This window comes from Eumetopias jubatus, unplaced genomic scaffold, assembly GCF_037043125.1.
Source record: "Eumetopias jubatus isolate StellerSeaLion01/CBP00866 unplaced genomic scaffold, mEumJub1_p1.0 scaffold_5, whole genome shotgun sequence".
NCBI classification, from domain to species: Eukaryota; Metazoa; Chordata; class Mammalia; order Carnivora; family Otariidae; genus Eumetopias; species Eumetopias jubatus.
The window spans coordinates 49,621,757-49,639,614 of NW_028274811.1; the positions used below are offsets into that span (position 1 = coordinate 49,621,757).

General features: G+C 36.7%; 2 protein-coding genes across 5 annotated transcripts in view; one reads left to right on the forward strand and one right to left on the reverse strand.

The window, feature by feature from the left end:
* The window catches only part of CENPK (centromere protein K), a 39,855-nt gene extending 28,225 nt beyond the window's left edge, over positions 1-11,630 (reverse strand). The window contains exons 1-4 of the mRNA XM_028123885.2: positions 11,550-11,630; positions 9,579-9,633; positions 3,679-3,827; positions 891-947 (exon numbers count right to left, since the gene is read on the reverse strand). Coding sequence (XP_027979686.1) covers positions 891-947; positions 3,679-3,795 — 174 coding nt within the window. The 5' untranslated portion in view covers positions 3,796-3,827; positions 9,579-9,633; positions 11,550-11,630. The remainder of the gene's footprint in view (positions 1-890; positions 948-3,678; positions 3,828-9,578; positions 9,634-11,549) is intronic.
* A 131-nt stretch (positions 11,631-11,761) lies between these two features.
* The window catches only part of PPWD1 (peptidylprolyl isomerase domain and WD repeat containing 1), a 34,933-nt gene continuing 28,836 nt past the window's right edge, over positions 11,762-17,858 (forward strand). For all 4 annotated transcript variants that reach the window (XR_015768174.1, XR_015768173.1, XM_088023329.1 and 1 more), the window contains exons 1-4: positions 11,762-11,961; positions 15,500-15,602; positions 16,586-16,686; positions 16,839-16,959. Coding sequence is in view for 2 of the 4 variants with exons in the window: in XM_088023329.1 (XP_087879455.1) it covers positions 11,766-11,961; positions 15,500-15,602; positions 16,586-16,686; positions 16,839-16,959 (521 nt within the window). In the remaining 2 variants the exon portion in view is untranslated. The remainder of the gene's footprint in view (positions 11,962-15,499; positions 15,603-16,585; positions 16,687-16,838; positions 16,960-17,858) is intronic.

The following is a 17,858-nucleotide window of genomic DNA, read 5'->3' on the forward strand; positions in this document are numbered from 1 at the left end:
TTTTAAATGTAAAACTCATGATTTGGAACTCAGGAGTACTTCAATTGGTTCTTATATCTTCTGACATGCTAATACCAGTTTTAGAGAACTTTCTTTAGAATCATTCATATATTTGACTTTGTTCTTAAAATTAACACTAAAATATTTTTAATTTTTCATATGGTCAAATATATCTAGTTTTCTTTTATAATATCTAGGTTTCTACTATTAGTCAAGAAGTTTGTCCTATCCCTAAACTGCACAAATAGTCTCCTAACTTTTCTTGTAAGATTTTTATGGCAATCCATCCAGAATATACGTTTATATGATGAAAGACAGAGGTCCAATTTTATTTTCTCCCACATGGATAACTAGTTGTACCACTATCATTTATTAACTAATTCATCCTTTTCTCACAAACTGGAACTACCATCTTTGTCATATTTTAAAAAATTTTTAATCTGTTGCACTGATCCATTGATATATTCTTAAGCCAATTCCACAGTTCCTTGATTATTAAAGTGGATATCTTAATCCTTTATTTAAACATACAGTAAAATAAGTTAAGGTTCCACACATATAGTAAAAAAAAAACTGGCTACTATACCTAAGACAAAGTAGGACAGTATGTGTTCAAATTTTTAACAAGGTATCTTAATTGCAGTTTTTCACTCAACAGTTAAACATGTTTAACTGTTAAAAGATAGAGAAAATATTTATAATAGTTTATTCAAAGAAGTATTTAGAATACTTCTCTTAAATCAGGAAGAGTAGAGACTTTTCCAAGTGATTAAGCATACAGGTAACAACAAAGCTACTATGTGGGTTTAATACAGATGAATAATATTCTTATCCAAAACAAAATGAATTAAATTTATCTATTTTTAGAAAGAAAAAAAAAGGATTCATACCTGAGCATTTGAATCAGTGAGTGTCTCAGTTCCAACAAGTGATAATTTTTTCTGACACTTGATTTAAAAAGTAATAAAAACAAAACAAAAAGCAAAACAAAACAAAAAAAGTAAATAAGTCACACACTATAAGCTTTTATATATAACAGACAATTCCCTTTCCATGTAATATTCCTTTAAAATAATAAATACAAATAACTGATGTAAAAGAAGAGTTTATATATTCCTCACTTTCTAAGCAAGAAGATCAGGAAGGCTCCCAAACAGGTCCTGAGGTGAACACACCAAAAGTAGAAGGGGATACTAGATTCTATATAGAACAAAAAAATGAGCATACGAAATAAAGAAAGAGAAAATATAAACTAATAGCTAGGGTGAATTAGAAGCTAGATAATGGAAAAATAGGAAATAAGAGAATAAGAAGGAAAGCACTATAGAAAAATAACAAAAGAGGTAAAAAGATAGTTAAGATCATAAGAAAATAAAGCCTTCAGGAGACATTGTTTCTATTCCATTTTAAAAAACCCACAACCATACAATGAATCATGGAACACTACATCAAAAACTAATGATGTAATGTATGGTGATTAACATAACAATAAAAAAATTATTTAAAAAAAAAACCCACAACCATTAATAGTGATTACATCTGACTGAAAATATGGGTAATTTAAATTTTACTTGTGTGTTTACTTCTGGTAGCAGTTATCTTTTTACAAAAAAAAAATAATTTTTTTTAAAGATTTATTTATTTGAGAGAGAGCAGGGGCAGGGAGAGGGGCAGAAGGAGAGGGGAGAAAGAATCCCAAGCAGACTCCATGCTGAGCTCGGAACCCAACATGGGGCTTGATTCTGGGACCCTGAGATCACCACCTGAACCAAAACCAAGAGTTGGATGCTTAACCGACTACACAACCTAGGTGCCCCCCAAAATTGGTTATTTTTAAATTCCAACTTCTATACTGAAAAAAATACCAAAATGAAAAAAACAATTATATAATCTTGAAAATACACTAATCATACAGAGTACCAGGGATATATTAAAAAATATTTTTAGGGGCACCTGGGTGGCTCAGTCAGTTGAGCATCTGTCTTTGGCCCAGGTAATGATCTCAGGGTCCTGGGATAGAGCCCCACATTGGGCTCCCTACTGAGTGGGAAGCCTGTTTCTCCCTCTCTCTCTGCCCCTCCCTGCAGTTTGTGCTCTCTCTCTCTCTCTCAAGTAAATAAATAAAATCTTAAAAAAAATTTTTTTTTAAAGAAAAAAAGAAAACCAATAACCTGCCCTAATCTCAAATTTTACTGCAAAGAATGGGATGCAAAGTCTGGGGCCTGTATCATATACTATGCTATTTTAAGTACAAAAAACTTTTACCAGCATACTGTAGTTTACCAGAAGTGATTCTATCTCACTAATTCAGAAAAAGTACATAAATTTCAAAGACAACATTTTCTAAATTAACTCATATTTTCACTCAAACTCCATAATTATGTGTTCCCTCCATTATTCTCCATCTTAGGAAACGAACCTCACCAAGGTTGGCCCAAACAAGAAACCTGAAAATATCCATAATTTTCCTCCATTTCACAACAATTAAGTTCCAAATCCTTTTTGGTCCTCCTTAGTATCTCTTAAATCCTACTATTTGCAATGACCGGATTTAGCCCTACAGTACTTTTTTTTTTTTTTTTAAGATTTTATTTATTTATTTGACAGAGAGAGACACAGTGAGAGAGGGAACACAAGCAGGGGGAGTGGGAGAGGGAGAAGCAGGCTTTCCACTGAGCAGAGAGCCCAATGTAGGGCTCAATCCCAGGACCCTGAGATCATGACCTGAGCCGAAGGCAGACGTTTAACTTACTGAGCCACCCAGGTGCCCCCTTACAGTACTTCTTACCAGAACTAGTACTAGAGCCTCCTAAATGCTCTACCTGTAGTCTGTCTTCTATATTTCATTTTCTTCAAAACTACCAAGTAATTTTCCCAAACTGCATCTGTCACTTCATGTTTATAATCTTTTAATGGCTTGCCATACTATAAACTTGACAAAATCCTCAATGTTCTTGCTCCTAATTAACTTTCCAGCCTTATTCCACAGGTCCTTCTTCTAATTTACTAAGTCATAATATTCTACCTAGAGTTCTCTAAACTCTCCCAATGTTTATATATTTTGTTCCTTCTGCTTTGTGTAACTCTCCTACTTTCAGAGGGTACTTCCTATTTATTCTTTAGAAACGAATTCAGTTATTACTTGCTTTTTATTTTTTTTTTAGAGGTGGGGGGAGGGGCCGAAGGAGAGGGAGAGAGAGAATCTTAAGCAGGCTCCACACCCAGCAGAGCCCGATGTGGGGCCCGATCTCAGAACCCTGAGATCATGACCCAAGCCAAAAGCAAGAGTCAGACGCTTAACCGACTGAGCCACCCTAGGTGCCCCTAGTTATTACTGTTTTTAGAAAGCTATACTTGACCCTTTCAATCTAGGTTTACTATTCATCCTAAGTTGTCTTTGCATTTCTACCACAGTATTTCTAATACAATGGCTACTGCTTCTAATAGATGATAACCTCCTATGGCAGGGATAGCCATAATTTTTTCTCTTTCTATAGCTCATCTGGCATAAAGAATCTTGAATAAATGCTTATAGGTCTAAAAGCCATACAAATATTTATTGTATAATATAATGGCTTCCAGGAACCAGCATAATTATTTTCCATAAGTCTATTATTGAAATGGAATTAAATCTTATAGTAATTAATATATATATCACTTTTACCTCTTGGTACTTACTTCTTCCATATCTTTCCACATTTCTTCACATTCTTTAATAAGTTCTTCTTCAGCATTTGTAACATCTTCCATATCTGTAGTACTGTCTGGATCTAGATCTTGCTGATTCACTGACATGTGCCTTGTAATAATTAGCCTTATAAGAAAAACTGAAGTAAAAAACATTTATTCACTTAACAATATCTGTTGAACACCTATCACCTGCCAGATACTCATCTAGGAACTATACATGTGAACAATGAACAAAATGGGCAAAAATCTCTATCATGTATCAAATAATTTATACATGGAAATAATAACTTTTTAAAAATATTTATTTATTTGAGAGAGACAGAGAGAGAGCAAGAGAGAGAGCACATGCTAGCAGGGGGAGGAGCAAAGGAAGAGGGAGAGAGAGAATCCTCAAGCAGACTCCCCACTGAGCGAGGAGCCCAAGTGGGGCTCCATCTCAGGACCCTGAGATCATGAGCTAAGCCGAAATCAAGAGTGGGACGCTTAACCAAGTGAGCCGTCCAGGCACCCCAATATAAGTGGAAATAATAATAATTTTATGGAGGAAAGCAAGACAGGGAAGAAAACAGGAAGTGCTTAGGCAGAGGTAATGTAATTTTACACATAATGTGGTCATTTAAGGTCACTGAGAAGCTGACAACTGAGCAAAAACATGAAGGAGATAAGGAAGTGAAACAGGGGGCACCTGGGTGGCTCAGTCGGTTGAGCGACTGCCTTCGGCTCAGGTCATGATCCTGCAGTCCCAGGATCGAGTCCCACATCGGGCTCCCTGCTCGGCGGGGAGTCTGCTTCTCCCTCTGACCCTCTTCCCTCTCGTGCTCTCTCTCTCTCTCATAAATCAATAAATAAATCTTTAAAAAAAAAAAAGGAAGTGAGACAGGGATATTTAGAGTAAGAGGTTCCAGTCAGGGAACTGCCAATGCAAAGACCCTAGGGCAGGAAATATGACTGCCATGTCCTAGAGCAGTAAAGCAGCCAGTGTGACTGGAGGAAATTAAGGCAGAGAACACAAGACGGGGTCAGAGAGATTACAGAGATGAAATCATGTGGGCTTTGTAGGCCATTTTAAGGACTTAAGCTGAGATGACAAACAATTAGAGGGTTTTCAAGAAGAGATTGACATAGTTTGAATTATATTTTAACAGTACAACTCTGGTTAACAATAGCCAGTAAGGTAAGAAGCAGAAAAACCAGTTAGAAAGCTATTGCAATGATCCAAGAAATTTTTTATTATTAAAAAAGTTTAGGCCTAAGCAATTGGAAAGATGGAGCTGCCAGCTGATTACTGATATGAAGAAGTCAGTGGAGGAAACAGATTCAGCAAGATATGGGGGAGTGATAATTAAGAATTAATTTCAAACTTGCTAAATTTAAGGTGTCTATTAGTACAGATGCTGATTAAGCAACTAAATGTACAGTATGGAGTTCAAGGGGCAGTTTCAAGCTAGAATTTGAGTCATCACCATATAAGATATTTAAAGCCATGAGACTGGGTGAGATCACAAAAGCAAGAGTGTACAGGCAGAAATGACAAGAGTTCCAGACCTGGAGAGAATGAGGAAGAACCACCAAAAGAGTCTAAAAAGCACCAATAAGGTAAGAGGAAAATTAAGAGTATGAAATCCTGAAATTCAAAATATAAAAGTATTAAAGGAAGGAGTGATGAATTTTCAAATTATCAAATGCAAGAAAGGTCAAATAAGATAAAAACAGAATTGACAATTTATTTAGCAACATGGGTAGAGGACTGTATTTTCCATAAACAGTCACAGCAATATTTCAGGTTATCATTCCCTATTCAGAGACAGAGTCTATTTATCTTCCCCATGAACCTGACTATGACTTTCTGTCTTTATGAATAGAAGTCACTATGGAAGTGACTTCCAAGACCAAGTCATAAAAGGCAATACCAGTAATACCTCTGTCTCAGAACACTATCTCTTACAAAGCTATCCTAACACTATCCTACCATGCTGTGAGGAAGCCCAAACTGGCACAAATGAAGAGACCAATGGTGAAGCCCTCATAGAAAGGAACCAAGGTTCCCAGCCAAAAGCTAGCATCAACCATTAGACATGCACATGGACATTCTCATAATTCAGCCCTCAGACTTTTGAGTCTTCTAGACAAGGGCCTAGACATTGTGGAACAGAGACAAGCTGTCCTGCTGCATCCTGTCATGAATTCTTGACGCAAAGAATTGCTGAGCATAGTAAATGGTTGTTTAACACCTCTAAGTCTTAGGATAATTTGTCACAATAATTCCAGTGGAATAAATACACAGAACTGGAGGCCTTCGTAAGAGTAGTTTCAATAGAGAGGTGCCCGGGTGGCTCACCCGGTTGAGCATCTGACCCTTGATTTCAGCTCAGGTCATGATCTCAGGGTTGTGAGATCAAACCCCACATGGGGCTCCATGCTCAGCGGGGAGTCCGTGTGAGATTCTCTCTCTGCCTCTCCCCGCTGCTCATTCACATGCACTCTCTCTCTCTAAAATAAATAAACAAATCTTTGGGGTAAAAGAAAGGAGAAAATAGAGCATCTTTAACAACACAGAAGGAAATACTGTAGGAGTTGCAGGAGAGAAAGAAGAATGGGACTTAATACACATGTAGAGAGGTTGATTTAAGAATGAAGTATATATAGTTTATTTTAATGGAAGGGTAGGCAGAATATTAGGGGCATAGATGCAGGTACATTAGTAGATGTGTTGATAGGATCTTATGGCAGTTCTATTTGGACTGCTTCTCTTTTCTTAGGGAAATGGTAACTAAGGTCATCAGCTGTGAATGCAAATGGGGAAAAGCACTGAAGATTTAAGAAACACATTAAGAAATGTATAAAAGAGATATATAAGAGAATGGGATAGGATAAAATAGTAGAATAACTGGATAGCATTAAATGCCCACTTGAGATTATTAGTTATCAATTTAAAGTGAAACTAAAACATGGTTATATGTTTTCTTCTATAATGTAGCAGCACAAAAAAAAAAAAAAAATGTAGCAGCACAGGTGCAAAGACAAAGCGAGAGAATGACAGTCTTTCAGTTATGACCACAGGAATGAGTAACTACTCTAAGATGGAGAATATAATCAATAGAGGAAAAGAGGTCAAGAAAAAGAGAAGCCATAGATGGATATTAAAATCACCATGAAGTATGACAGTAGTGCTGCAGAGGGTTGCAGTGAGCAAGAAGCTAAAAATCTTCAAGAAATGAAGGAGCATTATATAATCTTGCTAGATAACCACTGCAAGGAGTGGTAGGTGGTGGAGCCTGATGGCATGAAATTCAAAGGTGGGACAATTTTAAGGAAGTAGACAGAAGAAAAAAGAATAATCAAGATGTCTACCCCACAATACAAATCAGAATAATCCACTCCCCCGAAATACTAATTTTATGGAACTTAAGTTTTACATTGTTTAATCAAACTTATCAACAGAGAGGTTTTAAAGAAACTTAGGGAGATACATCATGTTCAGAGATTGAAGAACTCAATACTGTGAAGATGTTAATTCCCCCAAGTTGATCTATTAAATCTTAATCAAAGTTTTTGTTTGTATTTGGGGCATGTGACAAGCAAATTCTAAAGTTTATGGTAAGGCAAGAGGCCAAAAACAGCCAAGACCATCATGAAGAGGATGAGAAGATTTGCCTTACCAGATTTTAAACTTATTATAAAACTATACTAATTTTTATAGCATAGAGTTAGCACATGGATAGGCAAACTGAACAACGGAACACATTTATGGACCTATGATATATAACAGAGATGGCAATGCAAATTTTTTTAAAATTTTATCTACTTGACAGAGAGAGAGCGAGCGAGCATGAGCAAGTGGTGTGGAGAGGGAGAAGCAAGCTCCCTGCTGAGCAGGGAGCCTGATGAGGGGCTCAATCCCAGGACCCTGGGATCATGACCTGAGCCGAAGGCAGATGCTTAACCGACTCAGCCACCCAGGTGTCCCCACAGCGATGAAAATTAAAGGGATATAAGAACAATCCAAATTGGAGGATATTTCATATACTATATTGCTTTTTTTTCCCATGTATAATTTGGTCTTCTATAGAACTTACTCCTTCTTTTTAACTAACTGCATAGTATTTGGGGGGGGGGGAATAAGCCTAGATATATACCTCAATCTTAACACCATCCCTGCATTCCTCAAAAAATCCAAAAACAGAAATGATAAAATATAACATGAAGAAAACATGGAGACAATTTTTTTGCTTGGGTTGGGAAAGCATTTCTAACAAAACTAAGTGAAATTTCTATAAAATTTTTAAAAATTCTACATGGACAAAGATACCATTAAAAAGTTAAAATTTAGGGGCGCCTGGGTGGCTCAGTCATTAAGCATCTGCCTTCGGCTCAGGTCATGATCCCAGGGTCCTGGGTTCAAGCCCCACATCGGGCTCCCTGCTCCACAGGAAGCCTGCTTCTCCCTCTCCCACTCCCCCTGCTTGTATTCCCTCTCTCACTGTGTCTCTCTCTATCAAATAAATAAAATCTTTAAAAAAAAAAAGTTAAAATTTAATCTAACACCTCATACTAAGACACCACACTGTGTGTATTTTCCCTCATGGCACTGAGTAAGAGATGCAAATTGCTCAACCAAAAAAAAGAAAAAAAAAAAGCTAAAATGTAAAACCCAAAATTTAAAGAAAATATTTGTGATATATATGGCACCCAAGACTTAATTTTCTTAATGGATAATGAATGCCTACAAATTAATAAGAAAAGAAAATCTAACAACCAACCATTAAAAAAAAAACAAAAACACCTAAATTCAAAAAGTTATCAGAATAAAAATCGGGACATTACTTTTGGAGGGAGGGAGAAGGCAGAAGAGAGCACTGTGATTGGTATGAGCCAAATAAGTGACTTTTGAGGTGATTATCAAAGTTTTATTTCTTTGATCTCCATGGTGATAAAGGCATTCACCTTATAATAATTTATTTATTGGGGCACCTGGGTGGCTCAGTCGGTTGGGGGTCTGCCTTAGGCTCAGGTCATGATCCTGAGGTCCTGGGATTGGGCCCCATGTCAGGCTCCCTGCTCAGTGGGGAGCCTGCTTCTCCCTCTCCTCCCCACTCGTGCTCTCTGTCACTATCTCTGTCTCTCTCAAATGAATAAATAAAATCTTAAAAAAAAAATTTACATTTATTTTATGCGGGTTTTGGTATCTATATTTTACTTTGCAATAAAAAGCTAAACAACAAAAACATTCCAATAGAAATGGGCAAAAGACACAAATGGGGAATTAAAAAAATGAGAAATATCTTTTCAACATAGAAAAATGCATTCTTAAACTTACTCATAAGTCATAAAAATGCAAATTAAGGACGCCTGGGTGGCACAGTCAGTTAAGCAGCTGACTCTGGGTTTTTGGCTCAGGTCCTGATCTCAGAGTCATGAGACTGACCCCATGTCAGGCTCCATGATGAGAGCAGAATCTGCTCTCTTCCTCTCCCTCTGCCTCTCCCTGACTCATATGCACTCTCTTTTTCTCAAATAAATATATCTTAATATATATATATGCATATGTATAGCAAAAAATATATATATATATAGCAAAATAAACAAGTGTTATTTTTCATCCAGACTAGCAATAGTGAAAAATTTCATAAGAAACAATATTGAGAAGAGTGTTGAACAAGCGGTGTGCACTGTTGGTAAACCAATCACTTTGGAGGATAAGAAATATCCATCAAAACTTTAAATATAGTTATCTTCTGACCCAGAAATTCTGTTCCTAGGAATAATCCTATAGATAGATATATTTGCTTTAGTCTACATGGGTATGCTTACTACAGCATTATCCAAAAAACTTTGTGTGAACTCTACAATCGGACTGTCTAGGTTTAAATCCTGGCTTTGATACTTACAAGCTGTGTGACCTTGGGCAAGTCACTTAAACTGTCTGTGCCTCAGTTTCCTTATCTGTAAAATGAAGATAATATTACTTACCCCATAAAGTTATGACAGTTAAATGAATTAATATGTATAAAGCTCTTAGAACTGTCCCTAGCATATAAAGAACTATATAATTATTAGCTATTAACATTACTATTACCTATCTGAAGTCAACTAGTAAGACTAGTTAAATTGCTTATGTCATATCCAAAAATGTTTACACAGAACATCTTCCTTGCTATACATAAAAGATATAGTTAAGTTCACAAAGCTACAATCATTAACAATTTTAGAATATTTTTAAGCAAGAGTCAAACATTATATACATATTTGTTTTAAATATAACTTAACTTAAAAATTAAGTGCAAATTGATCTTTCCCCACTTTGTAGAATACTAATCAGTAAAATACATTGAGTATGCGAAAAAAATGTGAAATTGTATGTGTGCATGTGTGTGGATAGATGTTCAACAAACTAGCTGAAATGGCAACTCAATGTAGCATGAGAATACAAATAAATAAAAACATGTAAGAGTTCAACTTTATCCCTTTCCCACATTTTGTATCCTTAAATGTACTTTCTGAAAAGAGAGTAAGTCAACCTCTTGAGGATCTCTGTTAGTATTCCAATTCCCACTCACTTATTGGAGAATATTGCTATATTTAGGGATACTATGCTATACAAACTTAAAAGAGCTAATACCAAATTAAAGAAACTCATACTATTATTGGAAAAAAGACATGTATATTATACATGAAATAAACTAATAGAAAGTATCCATATAACTCTAAGATCAATGGAACAGACTAGAGTCCAGAAATAAACCCCACACATATATGGTCAATTTACAACAAAGGAGCCAGTAATAAACAATGGGGAAAGAACAGTGTCTTCAATAAATGGTGTTGGGAAAACTGGATAGCCACATGCAAAAGATTCAAACAGGATAAAGGAAATGTGGCCATGTATATAAACACACACACACACACACACACACACACACAGAGCTATAAAAAAGAATGAACTCTTGCCATTTGCAATAACAAGGATGGCCCTCAAGGGCATTATGCTAAATGAAATAAGTCAGACCGAGTAAGACAATTACCGTATGATCCCACTTATGTGTGATGTGGAATCCTGAGGAAGAAAATAAAAGAGAACCAAACTCATAGATACAGAGAACAGATTGGTAGTTACCAAAGGCAGAGTGGTGAGAGGGCAAAATGGGTGAAGGGGGCCAGAAAGTACAAACTTGCGGTTATAAAACAGTAAGTCATGGGGATGAAATGTACAGCATAGTGATTGTAGTTAATAATACTGTATTTGGACGTTTCTAAGACAGTAGATCTTAAAAGCTCTCATCACAGAGAAAAAAATTCTGTATGCATGGTGACAGATGTTAACTAGACTTACTGTGGTGATCATTTTGAAATATATAAAAAGAGCCAATCATTACGACGTCCACCCGAAACTAATATAGTTGACCTTTGAACAACATAGTACTGAACTGCGCAGGTCCACTTATACAAGGATTTTTTTTTTCCAGTAAATACACATACAGTACGGAAAATGTATTTCTCTTCCTTATGATTTTAATAACATTTTTTTTCTCTACCTTACTTTCTTGGAAGAACACAGTACATAATTCTCTCCGCCCCCGCCGCCCCCCCTCTTCAGGCAAGAAGTCAGTTTGGAGAGCTTGAAGGGAGGCCCGCAAATTAACCAGTTCCCTCAATTCCCTGCCCCTCGGGCAATCTCTCCTAACCCGGGGTGTTTCTAGAGCGGGAGAAGAGCCGCTCGCAGCGACTGGCTGGACGTCCGGTAAACAATTCCGGTGAGGTAAGGGTCCCACTTTCGGGGCTGCAGTTTCACATCCTGGGACCTGCCAGGCCCAGCGGCAAGTTTTCAACCGTTAAGGCGCTCTCCCTTGCCTATCTCTTACCACCACAGTGCCACGGACTTCAGGTCTTCTCGGCCGGGCGTAAACAAGGTTTCCAGGCCTAGGACGTTTGCGCGCGCTGCTTGCTGATTGGATCCGCTCCTACCCACCCCAGCCAATTCCGAAACTCGCTTGGCCGCTGACGGGCAAGCTGCGCCGCTTTTAAGATTGGTAGCCGAGCTGTGTGTGTGTCGCGTCTTTTGTGACAACTCGGGCAATATGGCGTCGGAAGGTGGTAGCGATTCACAGCTGAGAAGAAGAAGGCGCCGGGACCCGGAGGAACCGGAAAAAACAGAACTGAGCGAAAGGGAGCTGACAGTGGTAGTGGCGGTGGCCCAAGAGAACGAAGAGGAAAATGAAGAGCGCTGGGTTGGGCCTTTACCTGTAGAGGCAACATTGGCCAAGAAGAGGAAAGGTAGCTACAGAGATAGGCACAGGGCGAGTTGAAATCTGCGTCCCGCGACTGGGAGATTTCAAACCAGACCCCAAAAACAGATGGTGTGTGATTGTGGGGTTTTGTGCCCTCAGAAGAGAGGATCTTCTGATTGCTGGCCATTCTATACTTGCACGTTTCCCCGAAATAGTGACTTGGGCTGAGTACAGCGTCTTTTTGATAATATCTAACAATGTTAATCACGGATGTGTTACAGTAATGTGTTCTAATAGATGCTAAAGCTAATTTATGCCACTACTTGCTATGTGCTAGGCGCCTCTCATTTAATCCCTACAGCAGGCGTATGAGGTTGGAATTTCTATCTCCGTTTAGCAGATGTGAGTCCGGTTTTCTTGAAGGCTCTTAGTTCAGGAATGCTGTTAGTTTGTTGGGGGCGCGCGGGGAGGGGGCGAGAGGTTGGTGCCTATTTAGAATCGTAAAGAGTAGGTAAAGATGATTATAATCCTGACTCTTCCAGTGATGACTTTTTTGACCTAGGAAAGTTACACAAGTTTCCTAGATCACAAATTTTTCATCTAAAACCAGCGATCTGTGGTTTTCAAACCACACGCAGGAGATACAAAGGCCTGAAGTATTTTCCTACTTTCGTGGAATAGTGACCAGGTTTTATCAAATAAAAAGGGTGGGGAAAGAGGTTAAATTTTCTTATTTTAAAAGTTGTTCTGTAAAATGTCTTTCTTAAACGTGTAAGACCATTAAAATACGATTTTTCTGAAAGTTCAAATCTTACTTTCTCTCTCTGCTTCACACTCTCAGTGATTTCTCATTATTTTCAAAACAAAGTCCAGACTCCCCAAATGGCCTACAAGGCTCTTCATGACATGATCTCTCTTTACCTCACCAAAACATTTCCACTGCTTCTCTATCCTAACTTTGTCTGTCTTCCTTACTCTGTACTCCTGCCATGTTAAGACACTTGAGAATGGGGCATGCTTTTTTTCTTATTTGAATGCCTACCAGGATGTTATGGTGTATACCTGAAATGATTTCCCTCAACCATTTTCACTTGGCTAACTTGCTCAACTTTAGCATTCACCTTCAACCATCTCCTCCTCTGTAAAGCCTCTGACTTCTTTAGTTTGGGTCAGGTTTCTGGAGAACATTGATCATAACTCTGAGGTAATATTTAACAGCTGAATTTACAGGTAACTTTCAAATTTTATGTATTCAAATTTTGAAGAAGCCACTTTTTTGAACACTGTACGTTGACACTTTTAAAGTACATTATCTTTTTTACTGTTAGGTCTTTCTGTTAAATGTTTCCACAGCAATTTCTCCCTCACTGCACTTGCTACATTTTTAAAATTGCGTATTTATTCATGTGATTGATAATGTTCCTCTCCACTGCTTAGACTGTAAACTTATAAAAGCAAAGTCCATTCCTACTTTGCTTCAGTGCTTGTTACAGTGCTTTGCACATAGCAAGTGTTCACTTAGTATTTATTGAGTGAATGAATATGACAAAGTTAATGCTCTTATTGTTGCATTAGAATATTTTTATATGTCCTTTCTAATGGAAAAATAAAAAAATCAAAGTGCTGATATTAGTGTTAAGAGACAAAGATCTTATAAAACTTAATTAACAGGGACAGAAATAATTAGGTGTGAAAATGTTTGCCCTAGGGGCGCCTGGGTGGCTCCTTGAGTGTCTGCCTTCTGCTCAGGTCATGATCCCGGGGTCTGGGATCAAGCCCCATGTTGGGCTGTCTCCTCAGCGGGAGCCTGCTTCTCCCTCTCCCTGCTGTTCCCCCTGCTTGTACTCTCTCTCTCTGTCAAATAAATAAGTAAAATCTTTTTAAAAAAAGAAAAAGAAAGAAAGAAAATGTTTGCCCTTAAGTCGATGCTCATTGTATTTAAGCCAATCAATAGTATTCGGTTTGAAGAAAAAATTGAAATTTAAAAAAACATGTATGAAACATTAGAAAAGTATCATTGAAGATTTTATCTAAAAAAAAACAGGAGTTTGGGGCACCTGGCTGGTTCAATCGGTAGAACATGCGACTCTTGATCTCAGGATTGTAAATATAAATCCCACATTGGGTGTACAGATTACTTAATAAAATCTTTAAAAAAAATAAGACAGGAGTTTGATAATATATTTCTAGAAATAGAACATGTTCTTTGGACACTGGATATTTGTATTCATTTTCAGAAAGACATTATAAATTATTATATGACACTACCTTTAATTAAACTCATGGTTTCTCAAAGACAGGAGTTATGTGTTCTTCATGTCCCTGAGCCTTGTAACCTATTTTGTTTTCAGTAAATATCTGCTCAACAGGTAAACTAACAAACAGCAAAAGGAATGTGTATCAGATAGGGTTATATTAGCTGCCAATTACGTAAAGACCCAAAAAATCAATAACATTAAAAAAGACAGAGGTGTACTTCTTTCATGTGTAAAAGGAGTCCCAAAGTAAATGGTCTAGGATTGGTATAGAGGCTCAAAAGTGACCTAGGCTCTTTCCAGCCTTCTACCCTACCATCGCTAGGATATGGCCCTCATCTTTGTCCCAGTGCTTTTATTAGAATAACAGCGTTTATCCCAGTTCCAAACTGTAGGACTGAGGAAGAAGGGAACACTTTTTAAGGAGACTTATTCATTGTCACACAACACTTCTTATTGACATATGGTAACACCTAACTCTGGAGAAGGTGAGAAAGGTCCTCTTAATTATAGCTGGATGTCAATATGCCCATATAAAAATGGGGCTTCTGTTACTAAAAATGAAGGAGAAAAGAGTTCGTTGGACTCAAGTTTGAGTCTGCTGTACATTATAGTTAGGAAAAACTATGAAACATCTCATATTTAATGTAGCAACTTTTTATAGTCCTGTTTGGCCATCGTTGGATTATTTTACTAGATACACATATGTCAATTTTTGCTAGTAAAATTGTTCATAGCTCTTGTAATGAAATCAGTATTTCCTCAGATTAACACTTAACAAATGTTTTGTCCCTGGAAAAACTTGAGAACTCCAGGATTTTTTCAGCTCTAAAAATCCATTTAGTATTTTATGTTTACCTGCTCTAATCCCAGTATCAGTGACTTCAAAGAGGATTAGTGCCTTAAAGATAAACAGACATCTAAGTGGCCACTGTCCTCTTGTTACTTATTTAAATTAGACCTGATAATTGACTCTACGTGGTTGGAAAGATGGTTGTGATAATTTCATGAAACTTTTTAAGGTTTTTGTTTCTTAATGGAACCTTCATTTTAAGCCAGAATCACTCAGTTCTTAAGTTCTGGGGACAGTTAAGCCTCTATATAATAACTGAGAACCTGTCATGACTAACTAAATGATGGTGCTATTCACTACTATGAAATAATAGAAGTTACAAGTGATGTAACACTAAATTTTTTTTTATTACGTGTGAATTGAGAGAAATTGAAGAAAATCTAGAAGAATATACAAAATAGAACTTAGAAAATCTTAAGTACAAAATAGTAAATAGTTCCAATTAATACATTTTTCTTTCCTTTTTTTCCCCTCAGTTTTGGAATTTGAAAGAGTCTATCTTGAAAACCTCCCCAGTGCATCTATGTATGAACGCAGTTATATGCATAGAGATGTTATCACCCATGTGGTATGCACCAAGTAAGTCTGTCACATCTTTTTAATTTCTTTCTGAAAAATGTGTTTTATAAAAATGCTTCAGTTTTAAGGAGGATTTGTAGAAGTAACTTTAGGATACTGTGGATTTCTGTTTAGTGTCATAGGTTCTGTAATAGTTTAAGTTAAATAAAGGCCTACATACTCTTTCCTATATCATACAAGAAATGCATTCAAGGTAAGATGTGTAAAGTACCTGGCATATTCTGGGTTTCAGTAAATGGTTTCTATTTTTATATACCTTACAAGGGAGACTATTCTGTATAAAATCTTTTTGTTACTTAACCAAACACCTTGGGTCGGATACAAAACAAATGTATTGAACTTTGCTGTATAGAGAAGGGATATATTGAGATTTAATGATTTATCAACTTCTGAAAACTAGTGTAATTTTCTTTGTGAAAACACTGCCTATAGGATGATCTTAGCATTAATGGGCCCTAAGGTCTAGTGATTACTTTTTTTTTCTTTTTTAAAGATTTTATTTATTTGAGAGAGAGAGAATGAAAGAGACAGAGCATGAGAAGGGGGAGGGTCAGAAGGGGAAGCAGACTCCCCGCTGAGAAGGGAGCCTGATGCAGGACTCTGTCCTGGGACTCCGGGATCATGACCTGAGCCGAAGGCAGTTGCTTAACCAACTGAGCCACCCAGGTGCCCAGGTCTAGTGATTCCTGGTGAAATTTCTTTTTTTTAATGTCAAGTGCTAGCTCAATTCTGATCCTAGCTTTTGGGATTAAAATTAGTACCACAGCAACTATTATGATATCTAGAAAAGAACTACAAAGTTTGCAATAGTGGTCTTCATAAAGGAAGATATTTTTTTATATGTCAATAGTGGTCTTCATAAAGGAAGGTATTTTTTTAAAAAACCTACTTTGAAAGTCAGAAAGTCTCATGAATGATTGCTTTGGGAGTACTAAGTAATTCATCTGTTTTACAAAGTAACTTTTACAATTTTATATATGCAGGACAGACTTTATTATTACTGCCAGTCATGATGGACATGTTAAGTTCTGGAAAAAAATAGAAGAGGGAATTGAATTTGTTAAACATTTTCGTAGTCATCTGGGTAAGAATTTCACTTTGTGTTTGTATGTGTTTGTGTAGCTCTCTTAAATTGTATTGGTTAAAGTTTCTCTTAAGATGCTTTTTTTCTTTGAATCATGTATATTTGTTTCATTGGTATTTACTAGAGTGTTTTAATTTGATTTATTTAAATAGGAGTTATTGAGAGTATTGCAGTTAGCTCTGAGGGAGCATTGTTCTGTTCTGTGGGTGATGATAAAGCAATGAAGGTGTTTGATGTAGTGAACTTTGACATGATCAATATGCTGAAGCTTGGGTGAGTCTTTTTTTAAAGTATATATTTTTTAACTTAGCGAAATAATTTTTAAACTAAACTTCACCATTTTGTAGATATTTCTAAACAGAATATATTGCCATTCCATTAAAAAATGTACCTGGTATTTTGCTTAGGAAAATTAGAAATGAATCCTTGTTATCTCTTTGGAGGCTTCTGCTGTGGTTTTGTCATTAATCACAGAAGTTTTTAAACCGCATCATTACAAGGATTCATTATATCCATTTAACATTACTTAATGAATTAACAAGGATCCATCATGTCTAATATACTGGTGCTTAGAATTAACTCCCTTGCTGTGTTTATTTCAGTCATATGTATTTTGTCTTATAAAGCTTATATACATTTTGGAATTGAGGTGATTTGTTGGTTATTTTAAACTTTGAAGTATATTGATACCCCAACTATGTGGTTAGACTGTACAGGAATGAGATGAATGCTTTGTTTTGAGCATGTCTTTCTTCAGATACCATACTGAATTTATATATATCTAAATGAATGTCAGCTTTAAAATCATAGCATTGTCAAAAAGTTTTAGGACTTGTCTTAGCTCAGACTGCCATTACAAAAGACCATTGGCTAAGTGGCTTAAACAATAGAATTTTATTTTCTCAGAGTTCTGGAGGCTGGAAAGTATAAGATCAAGGTTCCAGCAGGGTTTAATTTGTGGTGAGGACTCTCTTTGGGGACAGGATGTAGGGAGGAATGGTATCTTGCTTTCCCTTCTCAGGCCACAGGCCTATGGGATTAGGGCCCCACATTTATGACCTCATTCAACCTTAATTACCTCCTAATTATCTCCAGATACGATCACCTTGGTTACCTGCAACATATGAATGGAGGGGGAGAAGAGAACAACAGTTCATTACCTAATAGAATTT